A 22965-nucleotide genomic window follows, 5' to 3' on the forward strand; every position below is an offset into this window, starting at 1 on the left:
TGAAGCACAGCCCAGGTTGGTCGTCATTTAACATGCCGATGCTGAACGCCCTCCGCAACGCCACATACACACGACAGGTTCAATAGCTAGCTAACTCCACTGGGTCTTTGTTTTGGCTTCGTTACATTACGACACACTGAACGTGGCTTTCTGAGCAAACATAAAGAGTACACTGTTGAGGTGCGCCCTACGCGATGCCCAAGGGGCGGCGAGGGAAACATAACATTCCATCTCGAGCCAGGCTCGAGTATTATTCCGAGCCACTGAAGAACATGCCGACTGATCTACTATTGGCTGATCTTACAGCTCTGTGATCAGGAGGGATGGGCAGATGGATTGTACAGTGCTGTAGTATAACATGGGAGTTAGGATCTCTTCTCCACAGACCGATGCAGCACAGGCCTGGTCAGGCAATCAATGTATATCTGGCATGTTCAACTTGTGATGCCTTGCAAAGTGGTAGGTTATGCAGCTCGTGACCATGCAGATCAGACCATCGCGACTGGCTGTAAATCCGTCCACTTGGCAACGTGTAGCAGGTTGAGAACAACGTAACTGCTCCAGCAAACTTTGCTGTGTGCGTCCGCACTACTAACTACTGAACAGAACTGGTGTATAATAGCAGACTGTTTTGAGATGTACAATTGTGGACAAAAGTCTTACAATCCTACTGTAAATTTTACAGAGAGTGGAACAACATTTAGGTTTTTTTTTTTACGTTAATTATGCGATGACAGAACAGTCATACTGTAAATTGCATATTAAGAAAATAAAGCCACATTAACACCATCGATTTGTGTTTCAAACTTTTGCATCATCAGACCCATTCATTTACAATGAGTGTAGGTGGCCATAACATACTGTGTGATACGTGCGTCTCACTTAGACAAGTCTGTCTGCATACATCTGTACATTTTCTGACGACATAGAAGTGAGCACACAAACAGTCCATCACATAAAATCCAAATATAATACTATTTTGTTCATGTTATGAGCATCACTTTCCAACATGTTTATTTGGTAACTTCTGTATTCGTTTACATCGATTTTCAAGTATGTGTGTGTACGTAAATATATAGTACCAGTAAAAGTAGAGACACTTAAAATACATTCCAGGTGACTACCTCATGAAGTTGGTTGAGAGAATGCCAAGAGTGTGCAAAGCTGTCATCAAGGCAAAGGGTGGCTACTTTGAAGAATCTCAAAACAAAACAAAAAAACAAAACAAAACATTTTATTGTTTAACACATTTTTTGGTTACTACATGATTCCATAAGTGTTATTTCATAGTTTGATATCTTCCCTATTATTCTACCATGTAGAAAATTGTTAAAATAAAGAAAACCCTTGGAATGAGTAGGCGTGTCCAGACTTTTGACTGGTACTAATACATATATACATACACACACACACACAACTGTACATATACAGTATATGTACTCTAACCCTTTTTTCTAGCACATAAAAAAAAGATGAACGTCGTACATACGTTGAGCCAACTGAATGTCTTCAAGTTTAGCTGTCTGAAGATGGGAGGATGATCTAGATATTTGAATTGACATTGAACAAGCGTGAGTGTGTGTGTGTGTGTGTGTGTTATCGTATTGCACAGGGCGATACATTTTTTATATGAAATTGTTCTCGTGTTCTTTGGAACATGGAAACAAACAGATGATACTATTGTAACTCTGTATCCGAGGGCTAAGATGTCATGCAGTGTACTGTTTCCTCCCCGGCATGTGTGTTGCGGTGTAAAGTGTTCCCCCCCGTCAGTCCAGGTACATGGGTGAGATGGGAGACGCTGGGATCTGGTCCAGGATGCGACACACGTAGCTGGCCACATCCACACACCTCTCCTCGTACATCAGGATGAACGGGTGTTTCTGGAGGAGATAAAAACATTACCTCAGTCACAAGTTCAATATGGCCACTGAGAAACTACACTGAACAAAAATATAAAATCGCAAGATGTAAAGTGTTGGTCCCATGTTTCATAAGCTGAAATAAAAGATACCAGAATGTTCCATATGCAAAAAATATATATATATTTTGCATTCAAGCCTCCGTTTTGGATCTATTCCTTTTTTTGACAGTGTGCGGGTCCATTTCTTCCACTATTCTTATTTTGACTCCTACGCACCTTGGACACTTTTCAGTAGTAAGGAACCTTAAAAGAGCGCAGACGGCTTCTGATTATTTCTGAAATGAAAGATTGCAGAAATTTTCCACACACACAAAAAGCTTATTTCTCCCAAATTTTGTGCACAAATTTGTGTACATCCCTGTTAGTGAGCATTTGTCCTTTGCCAAGACAGGTGTGGCATATCAAGAAGCTGTCAGGTGTGGCATATCAAGAAGCTGATTAAACAGCATGATCATTACACAGGTGCACCTTATGCTGGGGACAATAAAAGACCACTAGAATGCGCAGTTTTGTCACACAATACAATGACACAGATGTCTCAAGTTGAGGGAGCATGCAAATGGCATGCTGACTGCAGGAATGTCCACCAGAGCTGTTGCCAGAGAATTGAATGTTCATTTCTCTACCATAAGCCACCTCCAATGTAATTTTAGAGAATTTGGTAGTACGTCCAACCGGCCTCACAACCGCAGACCACGCGTAACCCTGCCAGCCAAGGAACTCCACATCTGGCTTCTTCACCTGCTGGATTGTCTGAGACCAGCTACCCAGACATCTGATGAAACTGTGGGTTTTCAAAACCGAAGGATTTCTGCACAAACTGTCTCAGGGATGCTTATCTGCGTGCTCGTCATCCTCACCAGGGTCTTAACCTGACTGCAGTTCGGAGTTGGACTATATTCCACAGGCCACAATCAACAGCCAACAACTCTATGTGAAGGAGATGTGTGATGCTACACGAGGCAAATGGTGGTCACACCAGTTACTGACTGGTTTTCTGATCCACACCCCTACTTTTATTTTTAAAGGTATCTGTGACCAACAGATGCAGATCTGTATTCCCAGTCATGTGAAATCCATAGATTAGGGCCTAATGACTTTAAAATGTACTGATTTCCTTATATGAACTAACTCAGTAAAATCTTTGACATTAGTGCATGTTGCGTTGATATTTTTGTTCAGTATAGCTCAGGCTTTACAGTTGCCCACATAGCAGACAATACACAGTGAAATCCAAAAGGCATATAACATCCCAAGTCCTACCATAGAAAGACAAACTTACCAGGAGCTCCTTGTACTTTGGCCGTTTTGACTCATCCTTTGTAAGGCTGTAGAAAAATAGGAGGGAGAGAAGCAATTATATATACAACAAACAGCAATATACTGCTGTTGGATAAACAGCACTGTTGCCTTTTCACCATTCTACCAGTAGAGGGCATAAATGAAAAAGCCTCTAGGTGACCGTCATTGTGCAATAGCATATCCAGTGGTAGACTGCTTTCACCAGAGGTGATACTCACCATAAGTTGACAAAGTTGATGAACTTGGGGGAGAACTGCCTGTCTTCAGAGTTGCAGAGCTGGGGCGGCTCGCCCTTCACCACCTGGGTCAGCTGATCAAACACACTATTCCACTTGGGGTAGGGGAACCTGCCGGTGGCAAGCTCGTACTGAACACACACACAGAGACTGGCATTAGACAAAGAAAAATGTTATTACTCATTGGCTACCACCACCACCAAGGGTTTAGAATTAGTTAAAAGATGCACTATGCAGAAATAGCTCTGCAATTTCCTGGTTACAAAAATTCTAACAGTTTCAGTTTGTGACAAAAACAAGCTAGTGTAGAGAATCATTGTACCACCTAATACATTGTGAAATATCTATTCCATAATCGTAGCTGATGTACAAAACTGAAAGTAAAAAGACACAAAAAAGAAACTTAAGAAAGGGAAGCATCAAAATAGTGAACATAGATCTACTGCTTCTCAGACTTCAATGGGAATGAAAGATCTATAACTCACATTTCTATGTGAATTTGGTCGTCGAGGCACCCAAAAAGTTACATATTGCAGCTTTAATAGGTTGATATCAATAAAACTCAACCGTGCAGCTAGGCAATAATATATGTTTGGCAATATAGTAAAGCCATTTTTCTCCAGTCCCATTGGTCAGCATCAAATCAATATATGAATAATCTGAATGAGATAATTACCAGGGTTATCCCCAAACTCCACACGTCTGATCGGACGTCATAGCCTTGTCTGGAAGCACTGGGGTCTATCCTCTCCGGCTGGAGGACAAAAACACAACTTAACCAACATTACACTTATATACCATATACTGGGCATTTCAGGAACTGAATCCTAGCGAACATTGTAGTGAGATTTGCACAAAAATTCAAGTTACCCATGCGTCTAACTAATTTGTTTCAAACAATATAAAGAAAGCAGTGCCCGTAGTCATGTAAAAATCTTCCCAGCGTGAAATAGTTCCCAATCGTTCTGATTGTGATTGTGACGTCATGCTGTAAAACTTCTCCCAGCGGGAAAATGTTTCCAGTTCAATAATTGCACGTGCATCTCTTTATGTGGATGGCTGAGCAACATGTTTCTCTCACACCCTCCCGTAGTGCCAACGTCTTTGTAATCGCAAAAATGATTGGTCACTGTCAATACTCCTGGCAACCATTGATTGGCAGATGTATTAAGCAAATGTGCGTGCCCACAGAACAGTTTTTCCCCGAGGTCGAGAAAGGGTGTGAGAGAAACATGTTGCTCAGCCATCCACATAAAGAGATGCACGTGCAATTATTGAACTGGAAACATTTTCCCGCTGGGAGAAGTTTTACAGCATGACGTCACAATCACAACACAATCAGAACGATTGGGAACTATTTCACGCTGGGAGAAGTTTTACAGCATGACATCACAATCACAATCCGCTGGGAGAAGTTTTACAGCATGACATCACAATCACAATCAGAACGATTGGGAACTATTTCACGCTGGGAGAAGTTTTACAGCATGACATCACAATCACAATCAGAACGATTGGGAACTATTTCACGCTGGGAGAAGTTTTACAGCATGACATCACAATCACAATCAGAACATGAACTATTTCACAATTTTACAGCATGACATCAAATCAGAATCAGATTGGGAACTATTTCACGCTGGGAGAAGTTTTACAGCATGACATCACAATCACAATCAGAACGATTGGGAACTATTTTTACAGCATGACATCACAATCACAATCAGAACTTGGGAGCTGGGAAGTTTTACAGCATGACATCACAATCACAACACAATCAGAACGATTGGGAACTATTTCACGCTGGGAGAAGTTTTACAGCATGACATCACAATCACAATCAGAACGATTGGGAACTATGTCACGCTGGGAGAAGTTTTACAGCATGACGTCACAATCACAATCAGAACGATTGGGAACTATGTCACGCTGGGACGATTTTTACAGCATGACATCACAATCACAATCACAATCAGAACGATTGGGAACTATGTCACGCTGGGACGATTTTTACATGACACCCGTCTCAACCAGACTTACCGCCATGTAGGGTCTGCAGCCTGCGTCTCTGGTCTTGGCTATTGAGTCCACCAGCTGGCCGCTGATGCCAAAGTCACACAACTTGATGTTGCCGTTACGATCCATGAGAATGTTGGAAGGTTTGATGTCTGGGAGAGCACACAAACATAAAGGTTTTAAGAGTTCATGCACCAAACATAGCTGTGAGAATCATTTTTACACACATGGCCAAACTGCAAAAGATGTCTGACAACCAAGACTTACCTCTGTGAATTATTTTCAAGTTTTCTTTTAAGTGGTTCAGTGCTTTAACGGTCTGTAAAAAGAAAAGTAAACATTGTTACAATCTACTGTATCTTTGACCAACAACTGCATTCATATAAATATGTTATAAACAGATTATATTTCACAGTAAATAAAAACATTTAACTCACTGCTAATGTGATTTTGCCTAATATTTCCTCTGGAATGACGTCATCTAACGAACAATATACATATTTGTAGAATTTGTCGAATGAGGTAGACATTAGTTCCATACATATCCAACAGTCGCCCTAAAAAGAAAGAGATTTCATTATTGATCACAAGTATGCTAAACAAATATAATTTAAACAAAAAAAAACATTTCCACTTCCCGACCCAACATTTGATTATTACTTCTGCCCCAGAACAGAACCTCTCTAATTAGATATTCTAACTGCTCTTATATTCTTCAGGATCGGTGTCCCGTCCACGAGATGGTTGAGCTAACGTAGGCTAATGTGATTATCATGAGGTTGTAAGTAACAAGAACATTTCCCAGGACAGAAAGCTTAAATTCTTGTTAATCAAACTGCACTGTTCAATTTACAGCAGCTATTACATTGAAATAATACCATGCTATTGTTTGAGGAGAGGGCACAATTTTGAACATGAAATGTTATTAATAAACAAATTAGGCACATTTGGGCAGTCTTGATATAACATTTTGAACAGAAATGCAATGGTTCATTAGATCAGTATAAAACGTTGCACATTCACTGCTGCCATCTGGTGTCCAAAATCTAAATTGCAACTGGGCTGGAATAATACATTATGGCCTCGCCTTTGCATTTCAAAGATGATGGTACAAAAAATATATAGAAAAGAATGTTGTTTTTTTTGTATTATCTTTTACCAGATCTATTGTGTTATATTCTCCTAAATTCCTTTCAAAATTCCACAAACTTGCTTCAGGGCCAGAGCTACAGGCAGTTAGAGTTTAGGTATGTCATTTTAGGTGAAAATTGGAGGGGAAAAGGGGCGGATGCTTAAGAGCTCCGTACAACTGTACGATAGTCACTACTCCTAATACAGTAAATTCAAAAAGAACTCAGGCCACTAGTCTTTTTCCACATTTTGTTACATTACAGCCTCATTCTAAAATGGATTAAATAGTTTTTTCCCCTCATCAATCTACACATTACTTCATAATGACAGAGCTAAAACAGCTTTTTAGATTTTTTTGCAAATGTATTAAAAATAAAAAACTGAACTGATCACATTTACATAAGTATTCAGACCCTTCACTCAGTATTTTGTTGAAGCACCTTTGGCAGCGATTACAGCCGTGAGTCCTCTTGGGTATACACACATACACATCTGTATTTGGGGAGTTTCTCCCATTCTTCTCTGCAGATCCTCTCAAGCTCTGTCAGGTTGGATGAGAAGCATCGCCTGAAACCTAAGTCCGGGCTCTGGCTGGGCCACTCAAGGACATTCAGAGACTTGTCCCAAAGCCACTCCTGCGTGGTCTTGGCTGTGTGCCTAAGGTCGTTGTTCTGTTGGAAGGTGAACCTTGGCCCCAGTCTGAGGTCCTGAGCGCTCTGGAGCAGGTTTTCATCAAGGTTCTCTGTACTTTGCTCTGTTCATCTTTCCCTCAATCCTGACTAGTCTCCCAGTCCCTGAAAAACATTCCCACAGCATGATTCTGCCACCACCATGCTTCACCGTAGGGATGGTGCCAGGTTTCCTCCAGACGTGACACTTGGCATTCTGTCCAAAGAGTTCAATCTTGGTTTCATTAGACCAGAAAATCTAGTTTCTCATGGTCAGAGTCCTTTAGGTGCCTTTTGGCAAACTCAAAGCGGTCTGTCATGTGCCTTTTACTGAGGAATGGCTTCCGTCTGGCCACTCTACCATAAAGGCCTGGTTGGTGGAGTGCTGCAGAGATGTTTGTCCTTCTGGAAGGTTCTCCCATCTCCACACAGGAACTCTGGAGCTCTGTGAGAGTGACTATTGGCTTCTTAGTCACCTCCCTAACCAAGGCCCTTCTCCTCCGATTGCTCAGTTTGGCCAGGCGGCCAGCTATAGGAAGAGTCTTGGTGGTTCCAAACTTTTTCCATTTAAGAATGACGGAGACCTCTGTGTTTTTAGGGAACTTTTTTGGTACCCTTCCCCAGATCTGTGCCTGGACACAATCCTGTCTCAGAGCTCTACAGACAATTCCTTCAACTTCATGGTTTGGTTTTTGCCCTGACATGTACTTTCAACTGTGGGACATTACATAGACAGGTGTGTGCCTTTCCAAATCACATCCAATCAATTGAATTTACCACAGGTGGACTCAGAGTTGAAAAGACAGCTCAAGGATGATCAATGGAAACAGGATGTACGAGCTCAATTGTGAGCAAAGGGTCTGAATACTTATGTAAATAAGGTATCTGTTTTTTATTTTCAATTTGCAAAAATGTCAAAATCTGTTTTCGCTTTGTCATTATGGGGTATTGTCTGTAGATTGATGAGGGATTTTTTTATATTTTCAATTCAGAATAAGGCTGTAACAGGGCCTCCCGAGTGGCGCAGCGGTTCAATCCCGTGCTGTATCACAACCGCACTCGAGGGTGGGTGTTAAAAAGCGCGGTTAGGCGGGTCATGTTTCAGAGGACGCATGAGTCGACCTTCAACTCCCGAGCCCGTTGGGGAGTGAGTACCAGTGATGAGACTAGACAGAAAATGGGAAGAAAAAGGGGGTAAAATATATATTTTTTAAAGGCTGTAACGTAACAAAATGTGGAAAAAGGGGTCTGAATACTTTCCGAATTTACCGTATATAATATAACAGTCTCAACTCTCTGAAGAGAGTTCCGAAAACTGGGCGATACTACCGAGTGCTGAAGCGTGTAGCGAGTAAAACTTGTCCTCGGTTGCAACGCTCACTACCGAGTTCCAGACTGCCCCTGGAAGCAATATCAGAACAAGAACTGTTCGTCTGGAGCTTCATGAAATGGGTTTCCATTCCGAGCAGCCACCTAAATTCTAAGATCATGCACAATGCCAAGCGTCGGCTGGAGTGGTTGGACTCCGCCATTGGACTCTGGAGCACTGGAAAGGCGTTCTCTGGAGTGATGAATAACACTTCACCATCTGGCAGTCCGACGAATCTGGGTTTGGCGGAAGCCAGGAGAATGCTACCTGCCCCCATGCAGAGTGCCAACTGTAAAGTTTGGTGGGAGGAATAATGGTCTTGTGCTGATTTACATGATTCGGGCTACGCCCATTAGTTCCAGTGAAGGGAAAATCTTAATGCTTGAACATACAGTGACATTCTAGACGATTCTGTGCTTCCAACTTTTTGGCAACAGTTTAAGGAAGGCCCTTTCCTGTTTTAGCATGACAATGCCCCCATGCACAAAGTGCGGACTAACCAGAAATGGTTTGTCGAGATCGGTGTGGAAGAACTTAACTGGCCTGCACAGAGCCCTGACCTCAACCCCATCGAACACCTTTGGGATGAGTTTGAATGCCAACTGCGAACCAGGCCTAGTCGCCCCAACACCAGTGCCGACCTCTCTAATGATCATGGCTGAATGGAAGCAAATTCCTACAGTAACGCTCCAACATCTAGTGGAAAGCCTTCCCAGAAGAGCGGAGGCTGTGATAACAGCAAAGTGTCCACATACTTTTGTATAATATAACAGTCTCACCTCTCTGAAGAGAGCTCCGTAAAACTGGACGATATAGAGACAGTCACTACTCCTCATCACCACGTCTAGATCCATCAGCAGCTGCTTCTGCTCCTTCTCATCCACCGTGGAACGGATCCTCTGAGGGAGACAGTGACAACAACCAAACATGTTCAGCAGAAATAGGGGAAACTATCAACAGCTTAGAGGTCAGTTCATAGGACGTACTAGTCATCACCTGATGAAGACCATTATGGTCAAAACATTGTTGTATTACTAGGTCTAACATAGAATGGTTCCGGAGGAGATGGCTGACGTTTTATGGGCTCCTAACCAATTGTGCCATTGTGTGTGTTTTTTATTTTGTACATAATGTTTCTGCCACTGTCTCTTATGACCGAAAAGAGCTTCTGGATATCAGGACACTGATACCTCACCTCATAATGGACGAAGATTCCCTTTAGCGCGTTGGACGCGATTTACTTCAGACACCTGATAAGGCCCAAATCCCCGTCATTCGCAGGAGAAAGAGATAACGGGGACGTAGGTCGGGGTGCCTTGTAAGGATCTGACGGCGAGGGGGTAATCTACCTGTACCATCAGTCCTATTAGCCAACGTACAATCATTAGATAACAAACTAGACGAGCTACGACCACGAATATCCGACCAACGGGACATTAAAAACTGTAATAGCTTATGTTTCACCAAGTCGTGGCTGAACAACGACATTAATAACATACAGCTGGCGGGGTTAACGTTGCATCGGCAAGATAGAACAGCTGCCTCCGGTAAGACAGGCGTGGCGGTCTGTGTATATTTGAAAACAACAGCTGGTACACAAAGTCTAATACTAAGGAAGTCTCGCCTGAGGTAGAGTATCTGATTAGAAGCTGTAGACCACACTATTTACCAAGAGAGTTGTCATCTATATTTTTCGTAGCTGCCTATTTACCACCAAAAAATGATGCTGGCACTCAATGAGCTGTGGCCGGGGACTTTAATGCAGAGAAACTTAATTGTGCAACCAGAGGAAAAAAACCCTAGACCACATTTACTCCACACACAGAGACGCGTACAAAGCTCTCCCTCGCCCTGCATTTGGCAAATCTGAACATAAATCTATCCGCCTTATTCCCGCTTACAAGCAAAAACTAAAGCAGGAAGCGCCAGTGACTCGGTCAATAAAGAAGTGGTCAGATGACTCAGATGCTAAGCTACAGGACTGTTTTGCTAGCACAGACTACAATATGTTCCGGGATTCTAATGATGGAATTGAGGAGTACACCACATCAGTCACTGGCTTTACCAATAAGTGCATCGACGACATTGTCCCCACATTGACTGTACGTACATACCCCAACCAGAAGGCATGGATTAAAGGCAACACCTGCACTGAGCTAAAGGGTAGAGCTGCCGCTTTCAAGGAGTGGGACTCTAACCCGGACACTTATAAGAAATCCCGCTATGCCCTCCGACAGATCATCAAACAGGCAAAGTGTCAATACATGACTAAGATTGAATCGTACTACACCAGCTCTGACGCTAGTCAGATGTGGCAGGGCTTGCAAACGATTACAGACTACAATGGGAAGCAAAGCCGCAAGCTGCACAGTGACAAGCCTACCAGATGAGCTAAATTACTTCTATGCTCGCGTCGAGGCAAGCGACACTGAAGCATGCATGAGAGCATCAGCTGTTCCGGGCGATTGTGTGATCACGCTCTCCGAAGCCAACATTCACAAGGTCGCAAGGATAAACGGATTACCAGGACGTGTACTCTGAGCATGCGCTGACCAACTGGCAAGTATCTTCACTGACAACCTCTCCCTGTCTGAGTCTAATACCAACATGTTTCAAGCAGACCACCATAGGGCCTGTGCTCAAGAAGACTAAGGTAACCTGCCTAAATGACTACCGACCCGTAGCACTCACGTCTATAGCCATGAAGTGCTTTGAAAGGCTGGTCACGGCTCACAATACCATTATCCCAGAAACCCTAGACCCACTACAATTTGCATACCACCCTAACAGATCCACAGACAATGCAATCTCTATTGCACTCCACACAGCCCTTTCCTACTTGAACAAAAGGAGCACCTACATGAGAATGATACTCATTGACAACAGCTCAGCATTGAACACCATAGTGCTCTCAAAGCTCATCACTAAGCTAAAGACCCTGGGACTAAACACCTCCCTCTGCAACTGGATCCTGGACTTCCTGACAGGACGCCCCCAGGTGGTAAGGGTAGGTAACAACATCTGCCATGCTGATCCTCAACACAGGTGCTACTCAGGGGTGCGTGCTCAGTCCCCTCCTGTAGTCCCTGTTCACTCATGACTGCACGGCCAGGCACAACTACAACACCATCCCTAAGTTTGCCGACGACACAACAGTGGTAGGCCTGATCACCGATAGCGTTGAGACAGCCTATAGGGAGGTCGTCAGAGACCTGACTGTGTGGTGCCAGGACAACAACCTCTCCCTCGACGTGATCAAGACAAAGGAGATGATTATGGACTACAGGAAAAGGAGGACCGAGCACACCCCCATTCTCATTGACGGAGCTGTAGTGGAGCAGTTTGAGAGCTTCAAGTTCCTTGGTATCCACATCACCAACAAACTATCATGGTCCAAACACGCCAAGACAGTCGTGAAGAGGGCACGACAAAGTCTTATCCCTCTCAGGAGACTGAAAAGATTTGGCATGGGATCTCAGATCCTCAAAGTTCTACAGCTGCTGCATCGAGTTGCATCACTGCAACCATCATGGCAACTGCTCTGCCTCCGACCGCACTACAGAGGGTAGGCACTACAGAGGGTAGTGGGAACAGGCCAGTACATCGCTGGGGCCAAACTTCCTGCCATTCAGGACCTCTATACCAGGCGGTGTCAGAGGAAGGCCCTAAAAATTGTCGAAGACTCCAGCCACCCTAGTCAGACTGTTCTCTCTGCTACCACACGGCAAGCGGTACCAGAGCGCAAAGTCTAGGTCCAAAAGGCTTTTTAACGGCTTCTAATCCCCAAACCATAAGACTCCTGAACAGCTCATCAAATGGCTACCCAGACTATTTGCATTGCTCCCCCCCGGCCCCCTCTATTACACTGCTGCTACTCTCTGTTTATTATCTATGTATAGTCACTTTACATCTACCTACATGTACATATTACCTCAACTAACCGGTGCCCCTGCACACTGACTCTGTACCGGTACCCCCTGTAAATAGCCCCACTACTATTATTTTACTGCTGCTCTTTAAATGTTTTTTTTTTTACTTAACACTTATTTTTCTTAAAACTGCATTGTTGGTTAAGGGTTTGTACATAAGCATTTCACTAACGTCTACACCTGTTGTATTCGGCGCATGTGACAAATAAAATTTGATTTGTCCAAGAATCAAGACGATATTTTACAAGCTTTCCTATTCATTATGCATCCTCCTTGAGATGGGCACATCTAAACCAAACTGTCACACACAGATCCATGATTTATTTACAAGGTGGGTAGACTACAGTATGTCAATGTTACTATTCAGCCTGTAATGGCTCAGTCAGTGAGGATGAGAGCAGCTGGTGTGGTCACCTTGACGGCCATGATCTGTCCACTGGGTTTGTGCTGCATCTTGTTGACGGAGCCGTAGGCCCCGCGGCCGATCTCCCCCAGGTCCCTCAGGTCCTCGGCCGTGAAGTCACAGGCATTCTCTGTAGAAATCTTCAGCTTCCCCGACGACTCGATACTGTGTGTCCTCATACGCTCTCTTTAGGGGAGGGAGAGGAGAGAGGGAGGTAGGGAGGAAGGAAGGAAGGACGGAAGAGGAAGTGAGAGGATAAAAAAAGGGAAAAATGTGGGGAAGGACGAAGATGGGGTAAAGCAGAGGGAGGAGGGGTAAAATAGGAATATAGGAAGATAGAGAGACGAAGGGGAGTGTGTTTGGGGCAGAGAGGGGAGAATACATTATACATACATGAGGAAGTGATAAATAATGCATCAAGTCCCTGAGCCGCTAATCTTATTTGGAGACATTTAGAGGATGCCTCCACCTCGCTCCTATTGCATTCAAGTATCACGTTTTGTCACAAGTACAGTGAAATGCTTAACCTGCAAGCCCTACCCAACAGTGCAGTATTCAATATCCAAAAAGTATAACTCATTTTAAAAAAGCATGAGAAACAAGATATTACTTCTGGGTTATTTCCTCAATAGCAGAGCAGACTGAAGATGCTGACTCATCCTGCACAGACATTTTACTGTATTCTCAGGCCTGAGAATAAGAGTGCTTTAAACCCTGTTTATACCTGCACACAAACAGTACCCTACAGTGTGTATGAAGATGATATTTCCCTAGAAGAATAAAGCAAACATAAATCACCAAACAGAAATACATAACCTGTATAGAATTTACAAAAAGTTCTAATCTAGGCCTATCAGGACTCAACAACCCTTTCGTAACACCCCTCTTACTGACCATTAGATTAGCACTAGGATAAGGGTGTGTTTTGAACCCGCTCTCCACAACACTTACATGTGTGGGTTCTGGAAGGAGGGAGCAGTTGAAGGTGAGGGATTGAGGGGCAACCTGGTAGCTGGCTTCACTGGAGGGTTGGCGAAGTTCAGCTTCAGGGCTTTACGTTTACCTGGCAGAGAGACAGGAGGAAACAGACATGTTCGTACACGACACATGCTGGTTCGGGTGAGGAAAAAGGGTGAGCATGTAATGATACGTTGGTGGATGGGACACAGAATACAAATGATATGGGGTTGTAAGAGAACAGGATGAATGAACATGGAATAAATAGATTTCAAAATATGATGAGATCAGTTCGAACTCGTTCAATAAAACTAGTAAGTGAACCCCACCAATTCATGCTAACCAGGAGAAGTCCCTGAGTACATTTAGTTTCAGTGTAACTTGAGTGAGAAATTCAGCAAATGAAAGTATCAGTAATGTTTCAGGAGACTGGAAAATAATACACTACATGGCCAAAAGCATGTGGACACCCCTTGAAATTAGTGGATTCTGTTATTTCAACCACAACTGTTGCTGACAGGTGTATAAAATAGAGCAAACAGCCACGCAATCTCCATAGACAAACACTGGCAGTAGAATGGCACATACTGAGGAGCTCAGTAACTTTCAACGTTATACCGTCATAGGATGCCACCTTTCCAACAAGTCAGTTTGTCAAATGTCTGCTAGACATGCCCTGCTAGAGCTGACCCAGTCAACTGTAAGTGCTGTTATTGTGAAGTGGAAATGTCTAGGAGCAACAAAGGCTTAGCCGCGAAGTGGTAGGCCACACAAGCTCACAGAACGGGACTGCGGAGTGCTGACATGCGTAGCACGTAAAACTCGTCTGTCCTTGGTTGCAACACTCACTACCAAGTTCCAAACTGCCTCTGGAAGCAACGTCAGCACAAGAACTGTTCATCTGGAGATTCAGGAAATGTGTTTCCATGGCCGAGCAGCAGCACACAAGCTTAAGATCACCATGCGCAATGCCAAGCATCGGCTGGAATGGTGTAAAGCTAGCCGCCATTGGACTGGAGCAGCGGAAACGCCTTCTCGAGTGATGAATCATGCTTCACCAACTGGCAGTCCGATGGAATAATCTGGGTTTGGCGGATGCCAGAAGAACACTACCTGCACGAATGCATATTGCCAACTGTAAAGTTTGGTGGAGAAGGAATTATGGTATGGGGCTATTTTTCATGGTTCGGGCTAGGCCCCTTAGGTCCAGTGAAGGGAAATCTTAACGCTACAACATACAATGACATTCTAGATGATTTTGTGCTTCCAACTTTGTGGCAACAGTTTGGGGAAGGCCCTTTCCTGTTTCAGCATGACAATGACCCTGTGCACAAAGCAAGGTCCATACAGAAATGGTTTGTCGAGATCGGTGTGGAAGAACTTGACTGGCCTGCACAGAGTCCTGACCTTAACCCCATCCAACACCTTTGGGATGAACTGGAACGCCGACTGCAAACCAACATCAGTGCCCAACCTTACTAATGCTCGTGGCCGAATGGAAGCAAGTCTCTGCAGCAATGTTCCAACATCTAGTGGAAAGCTTTCCCAGAAGAGTGGAGGCATATTATAGCAGTAAAAGGGGGACCAACTCCATATTAATAACCATGATTTTGGAATGAGATGTTCGACGAGCAGGTGTCCACATACTTTTGGTGTAATTATAGTGTCACTGCCACATGCTCAGAGAGACTGCCTCCCCATACCTTTCAGGCTTGGATTTGCCGGATATTGACAGAACACAAGCACGATGCATTATAAACACAAGCAAAGTGCCCACAAATGCAGGGGCTCCCACTTGCCAGGAAATGCAGACAACACCCCAGTGTCATTACTGAATTACCACTACAAAATTAACCCAACATGAATTGATTGCATTGCAAACCTGCATGCACTGGGAATCAATTTAAGACATTTCCATAGTTTGTTTAAATTGTGTAGTAGCTACAGTAACAGACTTGTCAAAGAGGAAACCTACCAACACCCTCAAAACATGATATGTCCAAACGGGACAGCAAGATATAATCTATTCCATACTAACATAGTCCGTATCTGTTAACTCTTTAAGTGCTAAATGTTTCTATCATGGTCTTTTATCAGCCTATACATAAACAGGGAAAAAAACTGTTAGGTACTCAACTATATGATAATGTTGAAGATGAGACGGGAGCGTGGGGTCTTCTTTGACATACAGAGTAGAGTGACCTACAGGCCCAAATCAGAGGTGCAGTACTAGTGGTCCCATTAGCCATTATGCCCAGGTGCAAATGAATCCTCACCCAAACAAAATGCTCCACCGTGGATTAGATTAGTCAACAGAGAACAGTAGACAGACCGCCCCACTACCAGAGAACCACACAGGCTGCATCTCAATAGTCTAGAGTGGCTTCCTCTCCTTGTCTCCTCTCCCACCTACCTTGTATCCTATCCTTCACTGCTCTGACAACACATACTAGGTGAAAGAGATTTGGTTGATGCCCAACAAATATTTACTGTCAACTGTCCAGTCAGTGCAGATAGAGGAAAGGAGACACTTCAGACTATTGGATGCACCCACAGAGAGAGAGAGGGTTGTTGTGCTATGAGAGAGTGCTAATGCTTACTTTGGGGCACTCCAGACAGGCTTATCTGAAACCCTAAGGTAAAGAAAAGACATTTTACTACATTTTGGCTTTGCGCTCTTTTACTGTAAAACATGGGAGTGTTTTCCAATAGGTTTCGAAAAAAAAAATGGGCTAATCTGGTTATCCCTGTGATTATGAATTTAGCCTGTTAAATTTAGCAACAGTTGCTGTTCCGCAACAGTGCAACATAGGCGCAACATGTAGTTGAAGATTAATACATTGATTCTGTGTGATTTTCAGGTGGATAGAGAGTGAGTTAACAACAGGAAGATCTATGTCATCTGGATGGAAGTCGTCAATCTACTATGACTGTGCAACCCTAGCTTTCAATGGCAAATAAGGGCTGGTCGTGTTATTTGTGTATTTATGCTACCCTACAAATATTTGGCCATCTAAGATATTGAGCCTCATATTAGGCTACAACAATGAGTTATTATTTCAGGAGCTATGGAATGGTGGGAAATCTCTAACCCATACCAGTGAATGGAAACATACAGAATGGGGAACTCAATGAGGAAATCCAAATCAAAAAGGGAAATGGGGACTGAGACAATGGTAAATCATATTCCACTAAGATGAACAGAACATCGCATCAACAACCTAGTAATATTCTACTGAAATCCTATTAAAAAAAATCTATAGTACCTGTTTCGTTTTGACACCTCCAGCACGTGTTGATTTCTGAAATGTTTAAAATAAAGCGGAACATTTGCGACAGACATCTACAACTGCATTTGTCAAAGTAGGCCTAGATTAATAGCACTAAAACACTGAACACAGACTGCAACATTACACAACAGTGACAATTAAGCAATAAGGCACGAGGGGGTGTGGTATATGGCCAATATACCACGGCTAAGGGCTGTACTTATGCACAATTTAGCACCAAGTGCCTGGATATACACACAGCTAAGTGCTATGTTGGCCATATACCACAAACCCCCGATGTGCCTTATTGCTATTATAAACTGGTTACCAATGTAATTAGAGCAGTAAAAAATACATGTTTTGTCATACCCGTTGTATACGGTCTGATATACCAAGGCTGTCAGCCAATCAGCTTACAGGTCTCAAATCACCCAGTTTATAATAAACAATATAGCACTGACATGTCAATGCCAATTATGTCTCAATATTTCCAAGGGAAAATATACATAGAAACACAAAGTAATTAAATTTGTGATCATCTACATGTAAAATTAATTCGCTAACAAAACAGTAGTACATAGCCTATATACGTTTGGTGAAAGAGAACATCAATTTCTCAATCTGGTACTAGGCCCTGTCTTTAGTGGTGGATGCAGCGACTAACTCGACTAAAATCGATTAATGGAAACTCAAATGCAGTGAAACGTCCGTAACTACAATGTAACAATTGTCAGATGGCGCGATCAAGTTTCAGTAGTTGTAACATTGTTACAGTAGACTGCGCAGAAAATTACAATGTTGCAACAAATGGCCGAGGCGCTACATTTAGCAGCATATAGCTAGCTGCATCTCTTCTATGTAGCTTAGCCTCTCGGGGCAATGGTAGCTAGGCTAGCCAAGTCATGTTTTTCAGCAGCTAAATAACTCTGATCAAGTAGAAAAATCGACATTTCGGGCATCTGCTCTTACCTTGCATGTTGCTGACGGTGGTCATGTGTTGTGTTTGCGGGTGATGATGGTGCGAGGTGGATCCTGCGATGTTGCTGTTGGAGGTTGTTGAGTTGCTGTTGGAACTGGGAGACGCCATTGTTGTGTTCGATTCCAGCAGCGCTCAGGCTGCAATGCAGGCAGAGTAAACTTCGCCCTCTCTCGCTCCACACGGGACACTGCGCCAGCCGAGCGAACGCAGCACTGCATACGACGGCCACGTCTATGGATGTGCTATGGCACCCGATTCTGCACCATGGACACTCCTGAGTCACGGAAGACAGTGCGTAACAGTTAGCCTACGCCAGATGGGGCGGGGGTTTCCATTGGGCTGGTATAATGGGACGCCCGACAAATACTATATATATATACACTTTTTTTTTAATTTAACCAGGCAAGTCAGTTAAGAACAAATTCTTGTTTACAAGATGACCGGTTGTGATGCAGCCTGAATTCGAACCAGGGTGTCTGTAGTGACGCCACTCGGGAGCCCATATTTTTGAGTTGAGTAATCCAGTTGATATGGCTACAGGGAAGGCTATGTACATAATCATTTATTGAATGGGGGTTATGGAGACATTGTAAGGTTGGCTCAGGGCCAGCAGAATATTGTCCTTGTAAGTAATGCTCAACGCAGTTTCCTATGGGCGTTTGTCTGAAGCTGGTGTGAGGTATGACAGGTCAGTGGAAAGATAAAATATAGTGTAGCAACCTTAACACAACATCTAGCAACCTTGTCAAGAGGTTTGGACCTCTTGGTGTAATGGTTAAGGTGTTGGATTGACAGTCACATGTCCCAGTCTAGGGCTATACTCCAGATTCACTACATTGGTGTGAGAAGTGGGATGTATACGTGAGGAACTTGATATGTAGAGAAGCAGAATAGAATAGTCTGGGTAGCCATTTGTTTAGCTGTTCAGGAGTCTTATGGCTTGGGGGTAGAAGCTGTTTATGTCTTTTGGACCTAGACTTTGCGCTCCGGTACCGCTTGCCGTGAGGTAGCAGAGAGAACAGTCTTTGACAATTTTTAGGGCCTTGCTCTGACACCACCTGGTATAGAGGCCCTGGATGACAGGAAGCTTGGCCCCAGTGATGTACTGGGCCGTACGCACTACCCTCTGTAGTGCCTTGTGGTCGGAGGCCGAGCAGTTGCCATAGTGATGCAACCAGTCAGTTTGCTTCTTGAAAGTCCAATATCTTGAGACTTCTGACATGCAGAACATTTTGGGACTGTATCAACAGTGGAATAATACAAATCTAAAGATAGTTTGAGTGGATTTTCCCTTTAATCCAAAACCCAATGACCTCATCAATAGGTTTGGAATAAAGGTTTTGGCTTGACACTTGCTAGATCTGGGTTCAAGCCCCGGTCAGGGCTATGTTACAATAATAAAGGAAATGTATAAAAGGGTTTAAGTAGTAGAATAAAGAAAAATATATTTCTTAAAGTGTGATCTGCCGTGAGCCTCCTCCAGCCGTGAGTCTCCTGTTGTCTTCCACAGGGATGCTGGTTCTACAGGGATGCTGGCCCATGGTGACTCCAATGCTTCCCACCGTTGTGTCAAGTTGGTTGAATGTCTTTTGGTGCTTCTTATACTCTTAGCCCCATGGCAGTCATGTGCTTTGGATAAATGCGTCAAATGGCATATATTTAGTAATGACAATAAACTTAATTTGCATGACTATTACAGGAACATTTAGAAACCAAATTAAATTTATTGAAGGTAAAATAATGATCCCCTTACAGAGCAATACACAGATTAATCCATTTACTCGTCATAGCATTCATTTTTCATAGGTAATTATCAATAGGTCTATCACCACAATAACATAATTTAGAGCTACAATATCAACTTATTGAGGTAACATATTATGAGAGAAAGTGTGTTTATGTGTTATGAAGAGACATTCTCCCACTCTTTTGGCACCCAATCTCAGGCCAGATGGAATGTGCAACATGTTTTATCAGTACCTGTTGTCTTCCACTTAAATCAATATTGGTATAAAGTTTTATTATAATCACTGGCCCATTAACTCAGAAAATGAAATATGTATATACACACACTGAGTGTACCAAACATTAGGAACACATTCCTAATATTGATTTGTAACACCCCCCCCTCCCCCTCTCAGAACAGCCTCAATTCGTCAGGGCATAGACTCTACAAGGTGTCGAAAGCGTTCCACAGGGATGCTGGCCCATGGTGACACTAATGCTTCCCACAGTTGTGTCAAGTTGGTTGAATGTCTTTTTGATAGTGTACCATTCTTGATACACAAGGGAAACGGTTGAGCGTGAAAAACCCAGCAGTGTTGCAGTTCTTGACACAAACCAGTGCACCTGGCACCTACTACCATACCCCATTCAAAGGCACTTACATATTTTGTCTTCCCCATTCACCCTCTGAATGGCAAACATACACAATCCATGTCTCAATTGTCTTACGGCTTAAAAATCCTTATTGAACCCGTCTCCTCCCCTTCATCTACACTGACTGAAGTGAATTTAACAAGTGACATCAATAAGGGATCATAGCTTTTACCTGGATTCACCTGGTCAGTCTATGTCATGGAAAGAGCAGGTGTCCTTAATGTTTTGTATACTCTGTATATGAGGACCCAAGGAATTGTCCCTCCCCAGATTCCGTACAGCCGTAGAATCTTTGGCATTATCATGGATACATCAGTATTCTATCAGACATCCTTCCATATCCCTTCAAAAACATTCTGTCCTCATACACAGAGACTGTACCAAAGGCATCACTGTCCGGGGGTGTCTCTATCACCCCCTCCAGTGTGAGGTAGTGCACTCCGGAGTCATCTCTGTGATAGCCTCCATCATGGTCGTGTCCTGCCATGAAGCAGACTACACTCTTATGGGCCTGGAGTATGGAGAGCAGCGCATCGTAGTTCCAGGCTAGGCAGATAGGTTCTGTAGAGCTGGGGTGGATAGGGAGATGGCCTGTACAAGAACACAGTCAACATTATTTAGTCAATTTGTCTATTGAGTCACATTAGGGATTTCAAATGTCATGATGAATGCTATGACATTTTATGTAGGCCTCATGACTTGACTTACTGACAATGGTGACTCTCTCCAGTTTGTTGTCTGCCAACGACAAAACTCCTTCCAGCCAGTCCAGCTGATCTTGACTGAATCCTCCATTGAACTTCACAAACCTTTGCTCCATCCCCACAGGTGCTAAAACATATGGAGAAAGACATTATTAAACAAATGGCAAACACTTCAATTCACATGAAACACCTCTTATTCTCAGGGCCTACAGTGGCATTAGGTTCTCCACAGTCAAGCTACATGGAATTATGCAGTGTCAATAAATTAGTAGCTACTAGTGGTAGGCTATTCTGCTCATAAGTGATGTGATGAGGTTAGTGTAGCACTTGTGGGGGAACAGTGTTTCAAACTAGCTACCCTGCAGTTAACAGGGCAAGTGCACTACCTGTGCTATAGGCTAAAGGTCCAGACCTCCTGACTAACAGTAGACCTACCTGGGGGATGGTTCAGATCTTCATTGTCATTGTGGGCTTTTAAAATAGCAATAGCCTGCTGGTATTTCAGACTGGACTCCTCTCTCCCTAGTAGGCTCACATCATAGGCATCCAAAACGACAAATCGGTATTTGGGGGCTGGACTGAAATGATAAGCATAGATTTCACAGCTGCTGAGGTGCCCCCCTCCTGCTTCAGAATCTGTAGTACTATTGAGAACCGACCGCATTAGGGTGTCTCTGCTAAAGTTATAAAACTCATGGTTGCCCCAAACGTGGTGGACTTCAACGGGAGAGGAGTCAAACTCTTTCATCACCGTTTCCAGGGCTCGCTCTGATGCGTCGTGCCTCTTGTTGAAGCCATCGATAATGTCACCGAGCTGAAGGATGAACCGGGGTTTGACAGTATCCGCGGTCCACCTTTTCTGTGCATTGTGCAATAGGCGAAGACTGTTCCTGTAGTATCGTTTCCTTGAGCGTTTGAAATTGAAACCATCATCTATGTCGGCGTATTGAATGTCGGCGATTATTCCAAATGTAAACAGTGGTTTGGCGCAGTTCTCCATTCCGGTTGTCATGGTGTTATTGATCAAACTTCTACTTTTAGTCCACTTGAGAAAGCTAGCTAACCTTCTAACATTTTTGACCGCTGCCAGAACGCTTCTTTATTCTACCTACTAGAATGGAGTGAAGGTTGCCAGGATATTCTGTGGCTGTTGTCCTCTTGTACTAGATACTGTACATTGTTTCAATGTCAATTGATACAGTTAGGTTACAGTTTTTCTAAAACGCCGGTAGAGTTGTTACATGTCCGACTTCACTAGTATTCTGCCAGCAGCACACATGATAACGTCACGATTGTATGAGAAAACTTTCAAAACAAAAGCCCGCAGTTCAAAACATTGCAAAGTGAATAACTACTGTCAACAACTATTTCATTCAATAGATATGGAATCGAATCAATGGCCACTTTTATTGTGCGAACAAGAACATACAATAAGCAATTCATGAAAACAAATACAACATCTGGTTTAAGACCAATATAATTCAAAAATACTACGTTGACACTGGTATTTTGGGCTATAGAAAGACAACTTGTCTAACTGTGTCAGCTGGGGTGGGGTAGGAAATACTCAGTAGGGTCTCTAACTGTATCGTACATATCCAGCAGCACTTCATTTTCCACCACTCGTATAGCCCCAATGCAATACACTGTAACATACTGTACATGGGATACATATTGGCTTGTAGAGATATTTTTTTTA

The 22965-nt window shown here is 43.3% G+C and overlaps 2 protein-coding genes across 4 annotated transcripts; both read right to left on the minus strand.

Moving 5' to 3' along the window:
• Positions 1-1339: 1339 nt before the first annotated feature.
• map2k4b (mitogen-activated protein kinase kinase 4b) lies at positions 1340-18510 on the minus strand. 3 transcript variants are annotated; one of them, XM_024401451.2, is made up of 13 exons: positions 18174-18510; positions 17202-17237; positions 16536-16568; positions 13930-14041; positions 12990-13164; positions 9426-9545; positions 5916-6035; positions 5746-5797; positions 5503-5630; positions 4139-4216; positions 3445-3593; positions 3207-3252; positions 1340-1883 (listed from the first exon to the last, which is right to left on the minus strand). In XM_024401451.2, the coding sequence occupies exons 1-13, from the start codon at positions 18289-18291 to the stop codon at positions 1770-1772; spliced, it is 1281 nt and encodes a 426-aa protein (XP_024257219.1). In that variant the 5' UTR covers positions 18292-18510; the 3' UTR covers positions 1340-1769. The 3 variants fall into 3 exon arrangements, with proteins under 3 accessions (XP_024257219.1, XP_024257220.1, XP_024257221.1); XM_024401452.2 differs by lacking the exon at positions 16536-16568; XM_024401453.2 differs by lacking the exons at positions 16536-16568; positions 17202-17237.
• A 2166-nt stretch (positions 18511-20676) lies between these two features.
• On the minus strand, positions 20677-22529 carry adprm (ADP-ribose/CDP-alcohol diphosphatase, manganese-dependent). Its single transcript, XM_024401513.2, has 3 exons — positions 21702-22529; positions 21271-21393; positions 20677-21153 (listed from the first exon to the last, which is right to left on the minus strand). Exons 1-3 carry the CDS (start codon positions 22276-22278, stop codon positions 20864-20866), a joined length of 990 nt encoding a protein of 329 aa, XP_024257281.1. The 5' UTR covers positions 22279-22529; the 3' UTR covers positions 20677-20863.
• Positions 22530-22965: the final 436 nt, after the last annotated feature.

The sequence above is a fragment of the Oncorhynchus tshawytscha genome, linkage group LG25 (assembly GCF_018296145.1).
Source record: "Oncorhynchus tshawytscha isolate Ot180627B linkage group LG25, Otsh_v2.0, whole genome shotgun sequence".
Lineage (NCBI taxonomy): Eukaryota > Metazoa > Chordata > Actinopteri > Salmoniformes > Salmonidae > Oncorhynchus > Oncorhynchus tshawytscha.